This window comes from Oryctolagus cuniculus, chromosome 2 (genome assembly GCF_964237555.1).
Source record: "Oryctolagus cuniculus chromosome 2, mOryCun1.1, whole genome shotgun sequence".
Taxonomy (NCBI): Eukaryota; Metazoa; Chordata; class Mammalia; order Lagomorpha; family Leporidae; genus Oryctolagus; species Oryctolagus cuniculus.
In genome coordinates, this window is record NC_091433.1 from 155754513 (window position 1) to 155772268 (window position 17756).

General features: G+C 58.5%; 1 protein-coding gene across 8 annotated transcripts in view; it reads right to left on the reverse strand.

Annotated features, from left to right (window-relative positions):
* Positions 1 to 17756, reverse strand: part of TTC7A (tetratricopeptide repeat domain 7A) — a 135750-nt gene that overhangs the window by 11097 nt on the left and 106897 nt on the right. For all 8 annotated transcript variants that reach the window (XM_051839053.2, XM_051839046.2, XM_051839079.2 and 5 more), the window contains 3 exons: positions 10342 to 10458; positions 7199 to 7296; positions 5147 to 5281 (listed from right to left, as the gene is read on the reverse strand). In XM_051839053.2, the coding sequence (XP_051695013.1) occupies positions 5147 to 5281; positions 7199 to 7296; positions 10342 to 10458 (350 nt within the window). The remainder of the gene's footprint in view (positions 1 to 5146; positions 5282 to 7198; positions 7297 to 10341; positions 10459 to 17756) is intronic.

Consider the following 17756-nt stretch of genomic DNA (forward strand, 5'->3'; position numbering starts at 1 on the left):
GAGGAGAGAGTGGAGACGGAGCTAGGGTGGGGACCGCTGAGCCACTAAGCCCCGTGGGAGGCCCAGGGCAGAGGAGCGACAAGCGTCAGTTCTGAGTGTTACGGGCACTCAGAGCGGGTCAGACCAGTGCTGCGGGTGTGGTCAGGGAAGTCTTCCTGGGGGCAGCAGCATCTGAGCTGGGACCGAAGGCTGCAGGGGCAGCTGGGCTGGTAGAGGAGAAGGGAGGCCACGCTAACCCAGAGGGCTGGGCTCCACCGCAGCCAAAGAGGAGAGGGCAGAGGCAGAGGGCGGCCCTGGCCCGGCTCATTAAGCTGTTTACAGCTTGCTGTGCTGTCTCCCGAGCCTGCGGGAGGCTGTCCCTGGGCCCACCCTGGGGACTACTCCCAGGGCCTTCACATCAACACATGTCAGTTAGAGAGGCCCCACTCCAGCACAGTCTCTCCTGCCTCAGGGTCCCTTGCCTGCTGGCCGCAGCCCGGAGCACAGGGTCGCTCAGTGCTGATGGCTGCACCACCAGGCGGGCAGGGAACCGGACGGCACAGCACAGAGCCAGAGAAGCCAGGTCTCCCCAGGGCTGCCCCTGACCTGCAGCCAGGCCCACGGGTCCAGGGCTGCAACGCACCCCCTTTCGGAAACTCAGTGTTCCTGGGCAGGTGCCCCCGGCTCCTGCTCACTGTTTTACCAAACATGGTGTTCTGCAGCCAGCTGGCTGCCGGACCGCAGCAGGAACCCCGTGGCACCATGCCCACTGCTGCCTTGACCTTCTCCCTCCTGGCCTGGCCGGACAGCCAGGCTCCAGCAGTGGCACACCCATCCTGGCCGCGCTGGAGGGACACTCGCTGTGACGACTTCCCCGGGATTTCCATGGTCCTGGCAAACAGGGCCTTGCTGTGCCTGGTGTCACGGGAGCCCTCCGCAGTCCCCCAGGCGACTACCTGCCTTCCTCCCTTCTGACGGCCCCTCCGGCCTCACCTCCCTCTCTGCTCACCTCTCAACCTCCTCGCTGCTCTCTCCTTTTCTTCCCACCGTCTCTCTGCCCCTCCCCTCTTAGCTTCTCTCTGCAGGCTACAAATGGAAAACATCTGTTCCCTGGAGTGCTGCAAGACGCCCTTTCCTTCTTTTCCTCTGAGGCTTCCTGGTGTGACCCCGCACCCAGGGCTGACGGTTCCAGCCTTCCTGCCGTCCCTGCCAGTGACCCGGGCTCCCCGGCCTGGCAGGGCACAGCTCCTTCTCCACGGCCGTTTCCATTCCACTCTGCAGGGAGGGTCCTGTGCTGAGGAGCAGGCGCCTCCCCTGGTGGGGTGTGCTCCCGACAGAGACCGTCTCCCCTGAGGACAGCAGAGAGACTAGGCCCTAAGTAGAACTCACATGAGCTGGCCTTGCCTGCCCCCACAAAGTGGAGGTCATGTGGTGACCCCCAAGGAAATCGGAAGTCAGCATTCTGCTATGCAGCAGACCCTCGAGACACAAGGACTTGCAGAGTCATGGGGCAGGAGAACCTGTCAGGGAACACGGAGGTCAGGTGCACCCAGACAGCCAGGGAGTCGGGGGCTACGGGACCTGCGGATGACTTCCTGCCTTGAGAGCGGCCTCCTCGCCAGCTCAGGAGGCAACGAGGTGGGTGGGGACCTGGAAGAGGCAGAGCAAAGGAAGACAGAGCGAGGAGGCAGAGGAAGGACGAGCGGGCAGGGCCTGGGCAGGAAGCAGCTCCTCTGGACCGTGACTTTATCACACATAAACAGGGGCTTTCGCTGCAGCCCGGAAGCTTAGCCACGGCTGCCTAGGTTGCCTAGCAGACAGCTGGAGGGGTTTCTATCTGCAGGGTCCCCGTGCCCAGACAGTGTGGACCAGGCAGTGAGGAGGGAGGCTCAGCCAGCTCTCCCTGGACCTCCCCGTCCAGCTCCCTGTCTCTGGCACACTGCCACTTCCCAGGGACAGGCACGGCAGCGAGCAGGGGCTGGCTCCTGCTCTCGGGAAAGCACCTGTTGGCACTCAGGATTCCAGAGCTTCTGTGGGGCCTGGTGTCCCAGTCCCGCACAGAGCCACTCCCCAAGCAGCGACGCTCTCACCCCACATCTCTCGCAACTGGAAACCCTCTGGGAGGGTGGTCTTGTTAGTTAATTTTAAAAAATTCTATTTCTTTGAGAAGCAGAGAGACTCCCATTCCCAGGTTCACTCCCCAAATGCCTGCAAGTTCTGGGACTGGGCTAGAGCCAGGAGCCAGGAGCCAGGAGCTCAATCCACATCTCCCACGTGGAAAGCAGGGTTTCAAATGCTTGAGCCATCACCACTGACGTCTAGGGTCCGTACTGGCAAGAAGCTGGACTTAGGGGCTAGAGCTATGAATCAAGTCCAGGCACTCTGATACAGGACTGGCTCTCCCCTGGGGTTTAATGGTACAGATGGACACCCAGAATGAGGACATATGCCGGGGTAGTTTGTATTATGAGTGGTTAGATAACAAAGTTCTGGCCTGAGTTCTGGTGATTAGATAACAAAATTCTGATCATGAGTGGGAACTCCAGGATGTGTCCTTGTAGGGAGAGGGTGTCCGTCTTCCTCTTGTCCTCATTTGTCCCATGACTTGGAATGTGAACATGGCAGGGAGCCATTCTGGGCCAAGTGGACAAGAACGGGGACAGCACAGCGGTCATCCCAGGCAGGGTGGTCACCCCTGAACTGAAAGAAGTTACATCTGCCTTGAGCCCAAACCTCCCTCCTGACGCTGTGCTGCCCTGCCCTCACCTGGAGCCCAGTTCAAAGTTCAGATGCTGTCTTCCACGTTCTCCTCTGTTGACCGAGTATCCAGGGTGACACTGGAGAAGAGCTGATGTGCACATTACTGAAGGGCGGGGGTGTGTTTACATCAACACTCCCAAGTCCAATCTCAGGCTTTAGGAAGGTCCTCAACACGCTAGCACCCCTCGCATAAGGGAATGAACAGTGTGTGAGAAATGCGAGCGGCCTTGAGACCTGCAGAAACATTAGCACCTGCTAATGGCACCAAACAAGACAAAGCACTAAACTCAAGGCACGTGATCGCAGATACTCAGGCATTTCTTGAAGTTGGGGGCACCCCAGTGTGGGTGCAGCTTTCCCCCAGGCACCTGTGGTTCTGGGGCTCCACCCTGCCCTGGGGACTCGCTATGGCTTCCGTCTTAGAAGAGGATGGGAATCAGGAGCTGGTATTGTGGCATAGTGGATAAAGCCACTGCCTGTAATGCCGGCATCCCGTATGGGTGCTGGTTCTTCAAGTCCTGGCTGTTCTGCTTCCGATCCAGCTCTCTGCTATGGCCTCAGAAAAGCAAGGGAAGATGGCCCAAGTACTTGGGGCCCTGTACCCTTGTGGGAGATCTGGAGGAAACTCCTGTCTCCCGGGTTTGGACTGGCTCAGCTCTGGCTCTTGAGGCCACCTGGGGAGTGAACCTGCAGATGGATTGATCTCTCTCCTGTAATCCTGTAACTCTGACTTTCAAACAAATGAACAAATCTTTAAAAAGGAAAAAAGAAGATGAGAATCTTTGCCTAAGATGAGGATATGTTCATTACTCTTCTAGATTGTGCACCATTCTTCTTCCCACTTAAGACCCAACAAGCAATAGGGCACAGCCCCCACATCCTAGCCCCTAAGGGGCCCTCACGTGCCAAGTAGGGCAATACTGGCAGAACTCAAATGCTCCCATGTCTAGCCTTCCTGTGAGTCCTGGTCCATTTTGTTTTCTAGATTCAGAAACTCCAGTGGGGAGAGAGGGGACACGCTGCACACAAATGCATCCACGCGTGAAACACGTGAGGTGGGAAACCCTAGACTCTCAGCTGCCAAGCGCGTTTGAATGTTGGCTCTCAAATCCCCACGGCCCAGGGGCTGATCCCCCACTTCTGGTTTCTTACCACCCCTTGGGGGCTGCAGCACCACCCGTGGTGGGGAGGGGCGGACAGGAGGGAGGAGGGGTGCTCACAGGGGCGTGCTGGCCCCGGGAGTATTTTCAGGATTTCAGTCACTCTCGTGTCCTCTCTTTATTGCTCTTCTGCTGTTTTATTACATTTGGGCGTGTGTCACCTCGGGATGTGGGTCTCTCTTTTCACTGCCGTAGGGTTAAACCATCAACTTCTCTTCCCGACGAATCACCCCTTGGCATTCCCAAGCGCAGCGTGAGGACGCTCGCTGCCTGCTGCACCACGTGGCCTTGGCCTCTACCCCAACCACGACAGACAGCAGAAGCCGAGCACCATCTGCTGAGCACCTAGTCCGCACCACACGGCTGCTCGCTTCCGATCAGGACTTGGCCAGCGGGGAGCGGGCATCAGGACCCAGGTCTGCCGCTTCCCCTCCAGGGAACCCTCAGCGCCTCCGTGGCAATGGCGCCCTATCAAGAGGGGCCCGCACTGGAAGGGAGCCTCAGTCACTGCCTTCCCTCCACCTCCAATGAACCCTACCCCCAGACCTCCCTCTCTTGGAGGCCTTCCTACTCCACCAACTCACCAGGGTTCAAAGCCCTCCAGGGCTCGAAGCTGATTTTTGAGACTGAGCGGGCTGTCCATCTGTGTGGGCTCTCCTGACCCCAAATCCACTCATGTGTGTATTTGCTGCCAGAGACCCTGCGCCGGGTAGGGACACAAGCACTGCCCCCCTCATCGGGCAGAGAGGGAACGCCGAAGCCAGACACACTGGGTGACTTGCCAGGGTAAGCAGGGAAGAAAGAGCTGGAACCTCAGCCCCAGGTCTCTGATCCCAGAGTGCTCTGGAGCCCCCGGCTGTGCACACCCCCTCTCCAGGATGAGACAGTGTGGTAGAATGAGAAGGCCATGCCAAGATGGCCACTGACAACGGAGCCTGACTGACAACGGGCTGTCATTGGTTGGTTTTGGAAACCACCTGGCAACAGAGCCTGACTGGCAACAGACTGTGATTGGTTAGGGCATAGACCGCCCCTTGACCGTATTGGCTGCCTTGGCTATATAAGCTGCTATAGCAACTGAAATAAATGAGTCTGCAGGCTGCTCGCCCTCCTGGGGTCTGTGTGGTGACTCCGCACCTCTTGCCCCCACCACGTTCCTTCTCTCAGAACGAATCCACAGCAACAAGACAGGGCTCTGAGTGCCTGGGGGGCCTCAGGCGGGTGTCCCTAGGGCTAAAGGCACTCACCAGCCTGCAGCCAGATCTGCTCCAGCGTGGTCCACAGCTGTGAGGGGCCCTGCTTCAGGACAGAGGCGGGCACGGTCAGCTCGGACATGGCCTCCTCCAGCCGCGAGGCTGCGATGGACGAGGCCCGCTGAGAATCTGCAGAGTGAGAGGGGACAGGGCTGAGCAGCAGAGCCAGGTGCCCCACGCTACAGGCCCCAGGAACAGTGAATGCTCCATGGGGAGAGATAGGGTAACCCGAAAACAGCCCACAGACCCACGAGGAAGGGCTACCGACAGCTGTGAGAGGAGCTTTTACCCACTACGGTTCCAGCCCTATGGAAAACAAAAATGTCAGCAAAGAGGCTCATCCTCCTGCTGTCCGTAGTACCGAAAACAGGAGAAATTACCCCAGCCTATAATCACGGAGATTCTGCAGTTGTTTAAATAACAATGTAGAGATAAGGATGTTGGCGCTGGCGCTGTGGTGTAGCGGGTAAAGCCGCCACCTGCAGTACTGGCATCCCATATGGGCACCAGTTCAAGTCCTGGCTGCTCCACTTCCTAACCAGCTCTCTGCTATGGCCTGGGAAAGCAGTAGAAGATGGCCCAACTCCGTGGGCCCCTGCACCTGCATGGGGGACCCGGAGGAAGCTCCTGGCTCCTGGCTTTGGATTGACCCAGCTCTGGCCGATGCAGCCATCTGGGGAGTGAACCAATGGATGGAAGACCTCTCTCTCTGCCTCTACCTCTTGTAACTCTGCTTTTCAAATAAATAAAATAAATCTTAAAAAAAAAAAAAGGATAAAGATGTTGACTTAGCAAGACCTTTACATTATATATTGGGCAGAAAACAATCCAGTTGCAGAAAAATATGATCACATTTTATAAACAAGAAACGAGGAAAAAAGCCTGAAAGGCCTTAATGGAGAAATTAGGGGTGATCTTCCTTTTCCTCCTTTTGCTTTTTTAAAAAAGGGGATTCTGACAGCTTGTGGGAAAATGGAATTAAAAGATAAGTTTAACTTGGTGCCAAACATGCCTGCGATCCACGCGTGGTTTTTTTATGACAGAAAACAACATTTTCCAGGAGCATTTTGAAGAGTCCTCCTAGAAAGGACACACCCGACACTGCGCCGAGCACTTTCGGGCGGCAGCTCGGGGCAGGCTGGGGTCTCGGCAGCACCTCACGCCCTGGCAGTAGAGGGGTGACTAGGGCCTGGTCAGGACAGAGAGGCTGCTGACATCTCCAATTCCCACGCAGGTCAAATGTGAGCCCTTTCTCTCTCTCTTTCTCGGAGGCAACGAACGCTCCAGTAAACTCAGGAGACCTGGGGCAAAGCACAGATGATTTGTTTCTGGGACAAGCGTACACAGAGTCCCAATAACTTTGTGCATGATTTGTCCCTCCTCCACTGCGAGAGGGCCACCGGCCCTGGCACTGCCTCCTGGAAGCCTGCAGCTCCACACGCAGCCCCACTCGCCTGAAGTCAGGTGCCAGGTTTGGCTTCTGAAATCACCGTCACCTGACCGTGAGGGCGCACTGTGGCTCACGCTCACGGAAGTGGAAAGAATGAGCAATGGCTCTGACTACGACTCCACTCACACGTCCATTCCCGTGCTGATTGTTCTTCCGGTGTCCCTGGGGGAAGGTGCTGTGCTTTCATCGGGTTGTCAGTTTAAAGAATGTGAGTTTGAAGTTCCCGAACTCGCTCAAATTTCATGAGCCATAGGTTTCGGGATGAGTTTTTTCCAGGAAAAGTCAGCTCAGCCACTCCTTTCTACCTGACTCATCTACCGAGGGCAGCAGCTAGATTCTGGGCTGCAGCTCGAGCCTAAGGGGGAACAGTCGCGGTGCTCCTGGCTATCTGTCCACCCCAGCCTCCTCTCTCCACCTCCACCCTCCCTGCTGGTTCCAGCTGCCCACCACCTGTCCCCGGCCAGCAGCCAGCCACACCCAGACGCCTGAGGGCAGCTCCTTAGCTCTTCAGCACCAAGCTCCCTGGGCTGCGGCTGGCCGGGGGCAGTGGTGGGCCTGGCCAGGCTGGGGCAGATGCCCACAGGGACAGCTCTTACTGGAGTCTGCGTCATGGGCATCAGGGAGAGTCAGGTGCATGCCGCTGTGCTTCTTCATGGTAAGGCCCTCGGTGAAGCTGCCGTCCTTTTCCAGGCCTCTGGAAGACAAGGCAGGGCCCGGCCTGGTGAGGGGTGGGCTTGGCAGAAAGAACGGAGCCTCAATCCAGACAGGCTCGTGGGGTGAGGGTTCAGACTGAGAACACAGACACAGTCAGGGCCACTGGGAAGGGCTCAGACTACCAGGGCAGCAGAACTGACCAGCGGGGCTCCCATGTCACCCAGGCTGAGTGCTGGGACCTCCCTGCTGTCGCTCCCCAGCGCCCTCATCATGTCTAGGTGCAGAGTGCCAGGTGCAGAGCCGGGCCTGTGCACTGGCTTCTGAAGCAGGCCTGGACTCCGCAGGGCACTGCCAGGACCCAGCCACTGTTACCCTCCGCCCCCACCCCCACCGGGGAAGGAGGGCATGGATGCCTTATCTGCCCCAGTCTGGAGCAGCCAGCAGGGGCCCTGGTGTGGCAGATAAAAAAGCATGGTGATCCCCTCTGTCTCTACCCACCCCACTTCCCCAGGTCCCCGAGGCTCCCATACCACTGGGGGGTCCTCTTTTCTCACAGTGGGAGATGGGGAGGGGCAGGAAAGAGACACTGGCTCAGAAGAGAGCGCAATCTGTTGTGCGACCTCTGGAGACAAATGCGGCCCCACCAGACCTTCCACTGCTGTGGACATCCACGGCCTGGGGTCCTCCGGCTGTGGGAACTTGAGGAGGACAGCAGCAGAGAGGGCAGGAGAGAAGGCGGCCAGGGTGGCCTTGCCATCCTAACGGGGGCTCACACTGGTCCCACCGGGGCCTGAGGATGCATAGCCATCTTCCCCAGCATCAGCGGAAAGCCAACCAAACACGGGCGCCCAGGGCTGGTTCCCTTCCCCTCTCCCACCCTCAACCCATTCCAAGATGCTCCTAAATAACATGCAAAAGAGCCAGGGAGGTGAGGTTAAAATCATGGGGCCACCTTCTGCCTCAGCAAAGCCGATGGGTCTTCACTAGTTTTCATTTATTTATTTGAAAGGCAGAGTTAGAGAGAGAAGGAGAATCAGAGAGATCTTCCATCTGCTGGTTCACTCCCCAGATGGCCGCATTTGTGCTTAGATTAAGCTAGGAGCTTCCTCCTGGTCTCCCACTTGGGTACAGGGGCCCAGGTCCTTGGGCCATCTTCTGCTGCTTTCCCAGGCACATTAGCAGAGAGCTGCATCGGAAGTGGAGCAGCCGGGACTCGAATCAGTGCCTGTTTGGGATGCCAACACTACAGGCTGTGGCTTAACCTGCTGGGAGGCCCTGTGTGGGTGGGCGCACTGCCTCATCCTGCTCCTCTCGTCCCCTGTGGCTTAACATGTCACAATGCCAGCCTCTGAGTCTTAGTTTTCTGACCTTGAAAACGAGCATGACAACACCCATCTTACAAAGTTGTTGGGAGAAGGAAATGAGACAACAGAAGCATATGCCCATCGTGGGGCGGCTTGAGCAGACCCACAGGTGTCTGCATCCTGTCTTCTCTCTCAGGGCTCCAGGAACAGCCCATCTTGGGACACACTACTTGCCACTTGGTTCTGGGCCAACATGCAGCATGTCCCCTACCTTGAGGACCCTTATAGCCCAGTCAAGAAGAAGAGAAAGTTCAAGCTGAGCAATTAGCAAAGATTCACAGAGGGTGGAGGTGAGGCCAGTGGGGCTGGCCCCGGGAAGAGGAAAGGAAGCGGATATGCCCAGGAGTTCACTGGGAGGTGAGAGTGGCCCAGACCTTCAGCTACGGACTATGGTCTCGACCCTCGACTGTCCCAGACTTGATTTTATAGGCTCTGGATTCACAAAGGAATCCTTCCTAATCCTGAGAAAGCCAGAACACACTGATCCAGGCTTCTGGTCCAGAAAACCAACCTGGCAGAGCCCTGCCCTGCCCTGGGCCAGGGAGCCATGGGAGGTTCCCCATAAGTGCTGGGGGGCTGGCTGCTGTGATGAGTTCCATTAGGCTATCAGGACAGAGATAGAATGTGTGCCCCTGGGATGGCACCTGGCAGTCTGCAGCACTGCTGCTCTGAGAGGCGCGGGAGCTAAGCCTACGGCTCAGGGGAACCTGCTGTGATGGACCACCCGGATGAGCAGCCAGCCATCTAGAGAGGCAGCCTGCTCCGGGGGCCGATGGGGCACCAGGTCGTCCACCTGCTCAAGCTGCCCCATCTGCACGCAGGTGCCCTTCCCACCATCCACACCACCCAGCTGCCAGGTGGCTTCCTGTCCCCTTCCTAAGAAGTTCCTCACCCTCCAGGCTCCTCTGGCAGCTTCCACTCAGTCCCCTGCCCTGCCCTGGAATCTTCCAGCCTCCAACTCCTGCAAAGGGAGGGCTGACTCTGCCCATGGCCCCTTCCCCCAGCTGAACACCCTTGGGTCTCCTCTGCAAATTGCGCCCTTAGAGACCTCCCTGCTGAAGTCTGCAAACCTTCTGGGCTCCCACAGCCCCTGTGAAAATACAAATACCCACCAGGGTGGGGGTCCCCAGTGGCCTGAGGGAGATGACACAGCCAGCAAGCACAGAGGAGGGGCAGAGCGGAGACAAGAGGGACAGGAAGAGGCAGTGAGCCCACCCACACGGGGCCTCCCTGTCCTCTGTCTGCACAGGCCCAGCCTGGGCACCCCACTGGCTTTGAGCAGACTGTCTGCAGTTTCAGCCCAGACAAAGGTGTCCTGCTGGGGCTCAGAAAACACAGAGCCCAGGCTACAGCGGGCGGCACGTGTATCTGAGGTCTGAGCCCCAGCTTCCTCATTGGGCTGAGAATAAAATCTGATAACATCTGAGATATGAGTCCAAGCGGTGGACGCAATGAAAGTGACAAGCCCAGCCCCTGGCTCAGGTGCTCAATGATGATTTCTCTTCCTTCTAGCATTCTGGGCTTCAAGTTCATAAATCCTGAGTAGAGAGCTGCCAGGAAGTTAAACACTGTCCCATGCCAGGACAAAGCCCCGGGGGCAGGAAGCTCCATACTTGCATTTGAACATCCCTCCACCCCCACCTTGCCCGGCACCATGGCCACCACCTGCCAGCTCCGCCCTCCATCCTCTGGTGACCCAAGGGAAGACGACAGCCACTCACCCCAGCTGGGAGAAGCTGTACAGGGTCTGCCACAGGCGCAGCATTTGTCTGCAGGTCACGAGGGCTTCCTCTGGGCCTTTCAGCGTCTGCTCCAGCTTCACCTTGGTGAACATCAGGCTGCGGGGAGGTGGGGGGGTCAGTGTGCCGGCAGAGGGCCCTGCTCTCACCTGGCTTTCCTCCTCGTGTGAGACCCTGGGCATTCTGCCCCACCAGGGCAGCCCCCGTCTGCCTTCTTCCCTAGTCCACAGGAGGCAGACTCTCTGGGGACATGGCTCCCTGAACCACTTGTTCTCTCTGGGCCTCAGTTTCGCCCCTTCTTGGAGTACTCTTTTGCACTTGCCAGGGCCCACCAGGCTCCCTCCATGTGTTCCCCAATCAGATGTCATCTTGCTGTCAGATGTGACTCCTAGCCTTGCCTGCTTTGCTCTTCCTACTCACAGCCTCAGCTAAACAGTGTCCCTGTCCCATGTCTCATGGAACACTTGGTGGAACTTTACATAGACCTGCCTGTCCTAGGGCTCGGGAGAAGGCATAATAGTCATGCCCAGAAAGCACTCTGAATCAGTGAGTCAGGTTGTGCAAGGAATTGGTAAGAAGGGTACCTAAAAGAGTTCTGTTTTCATTTTATTTAAGAGGCAGAGACAGACACAGATGGACAGACAGCTTCCATCTACTGGCTCGCTCTCCAAATGCCCACCACAGCCGGGGTGGACCAGGCCAAAGCCAGGAACCCAAACCAGGTTGTTCATGTGGCTGGCAGGGCCCCACACACATGGGCCATTGCCTACTGTTGCCAGGCATGCATTAGCAAGAAGCTGGAATCTGGAACAGAACTGGGACTCCTACCCAGGCACTCTGATGTGGGATGTGGGCATCTCAAGTGACATCCTTTTTTATTTGAAAAGCAGAGTTACCGAGAGAAGGTGGGGGGAGGGGAGGAGAGAGCCCACACAAGGCTGTGATGCCCAGCCCTCACCGAACCATGAGAGTGAGTGAGGCCTTTCTCTTCTCAGCATCGCCGCTGAGCAAAACAGGACTGCCGGGCCCTAAACTTTTTTTTTTTTTTTTTTTTTTTTTGACAGGCAGAGTGGATAGTGAGAGAGAGAGACGGAGAGGAAGGTCTTCCTTTTGCCGTTGCTTCACCTTCCAATGGCCACCACGGCTGGCACCGCGCGGATCTGAAGGCAGGAGCCAGGTGCTTCTCCTGGTCTCCCATGGGGTGCAGGGCCCAAGTACTTGGGCCATCCTCCACTGCACTCCCGGGCCACAGCAGAGAGCTGGCCTGGAAGAGGGGCAACCGGGACAGAATCCTGTGCCCCGACCGGGACTAGAACCCGGTGTGCCGGCGCCGCTAGGTGGAGGATTAGCCTATTGAGCTGCGGCACTGGCCGGGGCCTTGAACTTGACCGCTGGGGGTTTCTGGCAGACTCCTGATGCCGGCACACAGGACTCCAACTCCACGGATGCTGAGTTCTGCCTGCCCTGGGAGCCGCCCCTCTGACCCTCAGGACCGCCAGCTGGGCCCTGGCCTCTGTTTCCTCCACTCCTTTGCAGCCCACATTCTCCCCGGCCGACCGTGACTTGCTGGTGGGGAACGGCAGGGTGAGATTTCTCTGGGAACTCCCCGGGGGGCACTTCACCCCCTGCACACCTGCGAGCTGGCCTCAGACTCCCTGCTGGATGCTCCCCGGCTTGCCACAGGCACGGGCAGATGTCCCTGCCCCCACGGGAGGGGCAACTCTTCCTTTCAGAAGGGGGGGTTCCTGAGTGCTGGGCAAATACTGCTTTTCATCTGTACTTTTCCCGACGAAGGCTTTTCTGCTGCTGCACACAGGACACCCCCTGCCCCCCGTCACCCCTACAGCTGCCCCTCCGTGCACACTCGTCCCACACCCGACTTGAACTCTCATCTCACTCAGGCCTTCTGGGGACGTCCACTAACGAGCACCTGGTGGGCCCAAGTCAGAAACAGAGGTTCCCACTGAGGGGCCGCACAGCGGGCACAGGGGCTTGGCACCCTGCCGCCCCTCCCCTCCATCCAGATTCTCCAAGGGCCCAACGCCCCACCAGCACCGGGAGCCCCCGCTTTCGGGAATGTGAAGCAGAAGACAACTTCTGTCTTCCAGGCAACCATGAGAGTGCACCAGATGACAAACTGCCCGAGAATCAAGTGGCTTATTTCAGACGGGCTCAGTGGGAGGGAGAACAGAGCGCTGGTGTTGAGGAAGAGGAGGATGGGGTGAGAAGAGGTGGGGTTGGGGGTGTGATGAAAGCTCTGGTGCATTGCAAGGTCTCCTCCCATGAGCAGCCAGGGCAGCAGAGTCCTCTGGGCAGGGGGACTCCACCCGGGGCTGGGCTGGGACAGTGCCCGGGCAGCCCAGCCCTGCAGCATTCCTGGCTCCCAGCAGGCCCACTGCCTCCTCAGCACCTTCTCTCTGCCAGGCAGGTCCCCTTCCCACTGCTGCGCCCCCCCCCCCCCCCATATCCCGGAGACCAGGGCGGGTCCAGAAGGGGCCGAAAGCTGAGCTGGCGTCACAGTCACTTCCACCGGGGCAGCTGTGTCCTCGCGCCTGCTGACATTCCATTAGCATGAGTGACCCAGAGAGGAATTTCTCAAGCCAACCACATCCTTTCTGGGCAGGGCCAGGCCTCCAGTGGTCACCCACCAGCCAGTCTGAGCCTTCGCTGCCGGGTCCCGGGAGCTTCCAGATGAGCTCCTGAGATATCCTTGGTCCGGCTGCTGAGTGTGGTTGGAGGGACTGTCCAGGCCGTCACTCCAAGCACTCTGTGGCCTTCAAGGCCTTCCCGCCCTGGCTGCCATCGCTGCCACCCTCCCACGAGCTTGGGCACGGGTGCAGGGATCACACAAAGGGTAGCAGCTCCTTGACCCGTGGTAGGGACAGGCTCTTGGAGGTACCCACTGGGACCTGCCTTTTGCCCTTTCCCCACCATAGTGTGGCCAACGGCTAACCAGATGTCCACCCTTTCTCTGGGTGCTCCCATGGGGCAACCTTCACTTCCTGCACACCTGTGAGCTGGCCTCAGGCTCCCTGCTGAACGCTCCCCAGCTTGCCACAGGAGGAGCAACTCTGCTGACCAGACAACTAAAGCCCCGCCCTCTGCCCACCTATACCTTCTTGCCCAGCTTTTCAGAATGTCCGGAGAGGGCCGACAGAGCCCTGGTGTGCCATCATGGCTGGTGGGCAACACTTCTGGGCCCGTACAACCAAGGAGAGTCGGAGCTGCGGCCAGAGCCTCATCAGAACGCAGTGCTTCCTGCGGGGGCCGGGGCAAAGTGGGGTGGGCAACCTGGGCTCCCACCTGCTTTGAGCAGTGCCCCTTGCTGTCATATACACAGAATGAGCTGAATGTGTTATTTGAATGAAAGTCTCAGAGACTTCACAGAAGCCACTGTTTTGATCCCAGGCTCCCAGTCCTCCTTTAAGAAGCCCCCGTGAGATCCCCTGCCCTTCTGTGAGTGTGGGGCCTGCGCTGGGTCAGCATTGCATGGCACTACAGACTCTCTCCACACACCACCATCCAGGCTCAGGCCTCGGAAGGAAGACGACCTCCTGCCACCCCCACACTGCCAAGTCAGACACTGCAGAAGCAGTCTGCAGCCAGTCCACCAATTATCTCATTCTCGCCCCCTGGTACAGCCCCACCTGGACAGCAAGTACCGCATTATGAGACAGGCCCCGCCTCCTTCCATCATAGCATCTGCCTGGCTAGCAGTGCCCAGCATGGCGCTGAGCACATGGTGACTCCGGCTGCAGCGTGGGCTGGCCCCACATGGCCCACAGGCAAAGTGCAGGCCACTTCTGTTTCAAACTGTGCAGGAGTAGAGCTTTGCTTCCCACGGCCAGGGCCTGGGAGGAACCGTATGTTCTGGGCATGACATGAACAGGTGCGGCTTCTCCTGACTGGAGCCCACCTCACTGAAAGGCATGGTCACTGGGCAAGGCCAAAAGTACTTGAAGATCTCTGAGAACAGTCTCTGAGACCGGAATGCCAGGAACACTGGACTCCGGCAGCCGTCCAGTGTGCAGGCACTCTGACAAGAGCCGTTCCTGCAGAATGTGTGTCCTCAAACTGGGCACGGTCACATCACTCAGAGTGAACAGATACTGGCCCAGGAGCCAGAAACCCAAGCTGAGAGCCCAGCTCTGTGGCCGTCCAGCTGGGCATGTGACAGGTAAAACAGAAGTGAAGTCGCCTGCCCACGGGACTCCCACGAGGCTGACCTGGGATGACCCATGAGCAGCAGCCGAGAAACCCCACACGGCATCCAGCTGTCCAGCACAGGGCTCTGCCTGGAGCTCAGGAACGATCTCCTGCTTTAAACGCTGGCCTTCCAGACCCTGCAATGCCAGTTTCCAGGCCAGGAGTCCTCCCACCGCCCCTGGGGTCTATGGTGGGCTTGTGACATAAAGAGGATGGGGGTGGGGAGGATGCACAGAGCCACGGGACTGGGCCCCGGGGCAAGGGCCCCTCTCTTGAGCATTTCCCTCTCTTGAGCCAGAAGCCCACGTGAAATGAACACTGAGGACTCTTTAGGCCAGATGTCCTCTCCAGGTCACCGGTGTTGCAGCGAGATGAAGTGAGCATTCTCCCTGGGGGAGGGGAGGAGGGTTGGTGGCAACGTCCCAGCCCAAAAGCGGTCCCACTGCTGGTGCTGGAAAGAGGCCAGTCCTGGGAGGCCCTCCGTCACGGTGCTCAGCCTGTCCAGCCTGCATGGCAGGTGTGCCCTGGACCTCACAGGAAGCTCCAGTGCCCCAGAAGCCTTGTAGGACCTTATGCCCTTGTGAGAATGCTGCTGCCAGGAACTTCAGCAGGGGCTCTGGGCTCCCTCAGCCACGGTCCTAACTGCCCACCTCACTGACCACGGTGGGGACCTGCCACCCCTCCAGTCACCTGCACGTTCTGGAACCCAGGGGTGGGGTGGGGAGCACAGACAGGGCGGCTGACCTGGGCAGAGCCCTGACACTGCTCAGCACCATGGCCTGTCTGTCTGTCTGCTTCTGGCCAGCCTTCTTCCTGTGGAGGAGGTCATGAGACATCGGCTCTGCTCCTTGTTAGAAATATGGACTGGCCCGTCCTGACGGCTCTGCTAGGGGCTGCTGGCACCTGCTTCCTCCAGAATGATAATTATTTGTCAGAAGGATTAAGACTGGCAGCCCCTCCCCTCCAAGGCAAAGACAAAGACTTCCACTGTTACGAAGAGGGAAGATAACAAGGGGAGCCGCCTCAGAGGAGGCGCGCACGGTCTTTCTGAATGTGTTTGAACAAACCCCATTTTATGGACATTTATATTCTGCTGATGCCTCTGGCTAAGCAAGCACTCTCCTGGCCCTGAGGTCTTCTCATCCATCCCCGTCCCCTGGGGGCTCCAGCTCCTTGTCCCTACTGTGTCCCGCCCCCTCCCACGCCGTACGCTGCTCACCCCAATGCTCCACTCCTGGATGGGGTGGGGCATGCAGGGAAGGACATGGACGGTGTGGGCAGCAGGCACACGGGTCCACATTTTTACTTTCAGCTTCCTGAAAGCAGCACCTGCCATAAACCCACAAATGCAGTAATGGCCTTGTCCCTAAGGGAGCCACCTCTGCCCACTGGCTCACTCCCTGCCCAACGGGAGGACACAGGCTGGCATCAGACATGCAGGGGCACTTCTGGGCTCTGCCGCTTCCTACCAGTGCCTAACCCTCTCTGAGCCTGCGATGCCTCTGGGAAGCAGGGTCAGCACTGGGACTGCCGGGAGGAGTGCTGGGAGGACTCAGGGTCAGGGAGCCATCCAGCCAGTGCCTGGTGCACAGGGAACCGTGCGGAGAGGTCCGCTGTCATTCTCGGTCCCGTCTTCCCCACTCTTGGATGGGGACCAAGTCATTTTGTCTGGGTCTCCCCAGTGCCTGCTCTCAGATCACACAGCAAACCCTGGCTGAAGCATGGAAGAAGGAAGTCGAGTCTCAAGCAAGCCAGGCTGCAGAGTACCCCGTGGGACCCTGTCCTTTCCAGTACTCCTGGCCCCCTCTGCATATGCCTGGCCCTGGGCGGCTCTGCCTGGGGGCCCTCGCCGCAGGGTGGCAGCAGGTGTGGCGAACACACAGAAGTGGGTATTACCACTTTAAAGGGCAGTAATTAGTGATTCCAGTGGATGGCTGTGCGGCACTGTTTTAATAAGAGTTCTATTTTTATAGAAAACACATAATTGAGTGAAAAAGCAGGCTATTCTGGGAGTCAGGTGCCCATGCTTCTGGAAAGTCCAGCTCCTAGGCCAGGAGGTCAGGGCCTGGGCACCACAGCACCAGGATCAACAGGCAGCAGGCCCCGTCCTGGGCAGCACCAAGACTGGTGTGACCGCGGGAAGGTCTCCCACACCCAGACAGCCTCAGTTTCGTATCTGTAAAAAGAGGATAGTAGCATAATTTGCCCTGAGATTGCTGTGTGGAAATACGGCACCTAACAGGCCCAGCCAGGGGCTGGCCCAGAGTAAAGGGTTCCACCCACACTGGCCCTCACTCTTCCTGCCCCTCCTGTGTGCACCTGCTCGCTTGGCCTCTTGGTAAAGTGGGAGAAACCAGACTCAGCCCTGGGTGTGACGTTGCTAAGGAAGCTCTAGGGTTCAAGTGCAGCAACTTGTCGGGCCCTGCAGCTGACCTGGGTTCCGGCTCTATCACTCATCACCTGCTCCTCCATCCCAGAGTTTCACTTTTGAATCAGGAATGTTGTAAAGACCCCAAACCAAAGAATCCCAGATGCTAGTGGGGAGGGTGAGGGCTGGGAAATGCCACCATCTTAGGTGTTCCCTCCCATGGCCTGTCCATCTGAGGGGCAGCTGGGGGGTCTTGGGTGCCCAGCCTGGGGCTCCCTACAGTGGGGGTGGTAGGCAGAGCAGAGGCCACAAAACATCCCACGTGACTGGAAACCAAAGAACAGAAGGGGCACTTGAGGGAGTGGTCGGAGGCTGCCAGTGACGCCAAGGGGACCCGCTCTCCCAGGCGCTGGGAAAGGCTCCACCAGCGCCATCAGCTGGTTCCGCTTGCCCTCGTGCTCGCTAGCGCTTGATTTTCTAAAGGGACTGGGACAGAAGAGCCCCACCTCTAAGGGCTGGGGGCATCGCTCATGCCAGCTGCATATCTCCCGGGAGACCATGGCCCAGGGCCGTTCTTAGTAGCGCTCCTTATCCTTTACTCCAGCAGTTTCCCCTTGGGCTGTGGGGGTGCACTGACCCCACCCCCCAGCTTTGAGGACCCGCCCCCTCTCCTTTAACATGCTGCAACCATGAAGCGTCTGAAACCAGCAGCCTACAAGCTTCTGTCTCGAAGCTCACCCTTCCTTCAAAGGCCCTGACCCTGGTGAACAGCTCGCGGCTGCCCCAAGAGCCCCTGCTCCGGTGGGCGCGCCTGTGGCAGGCC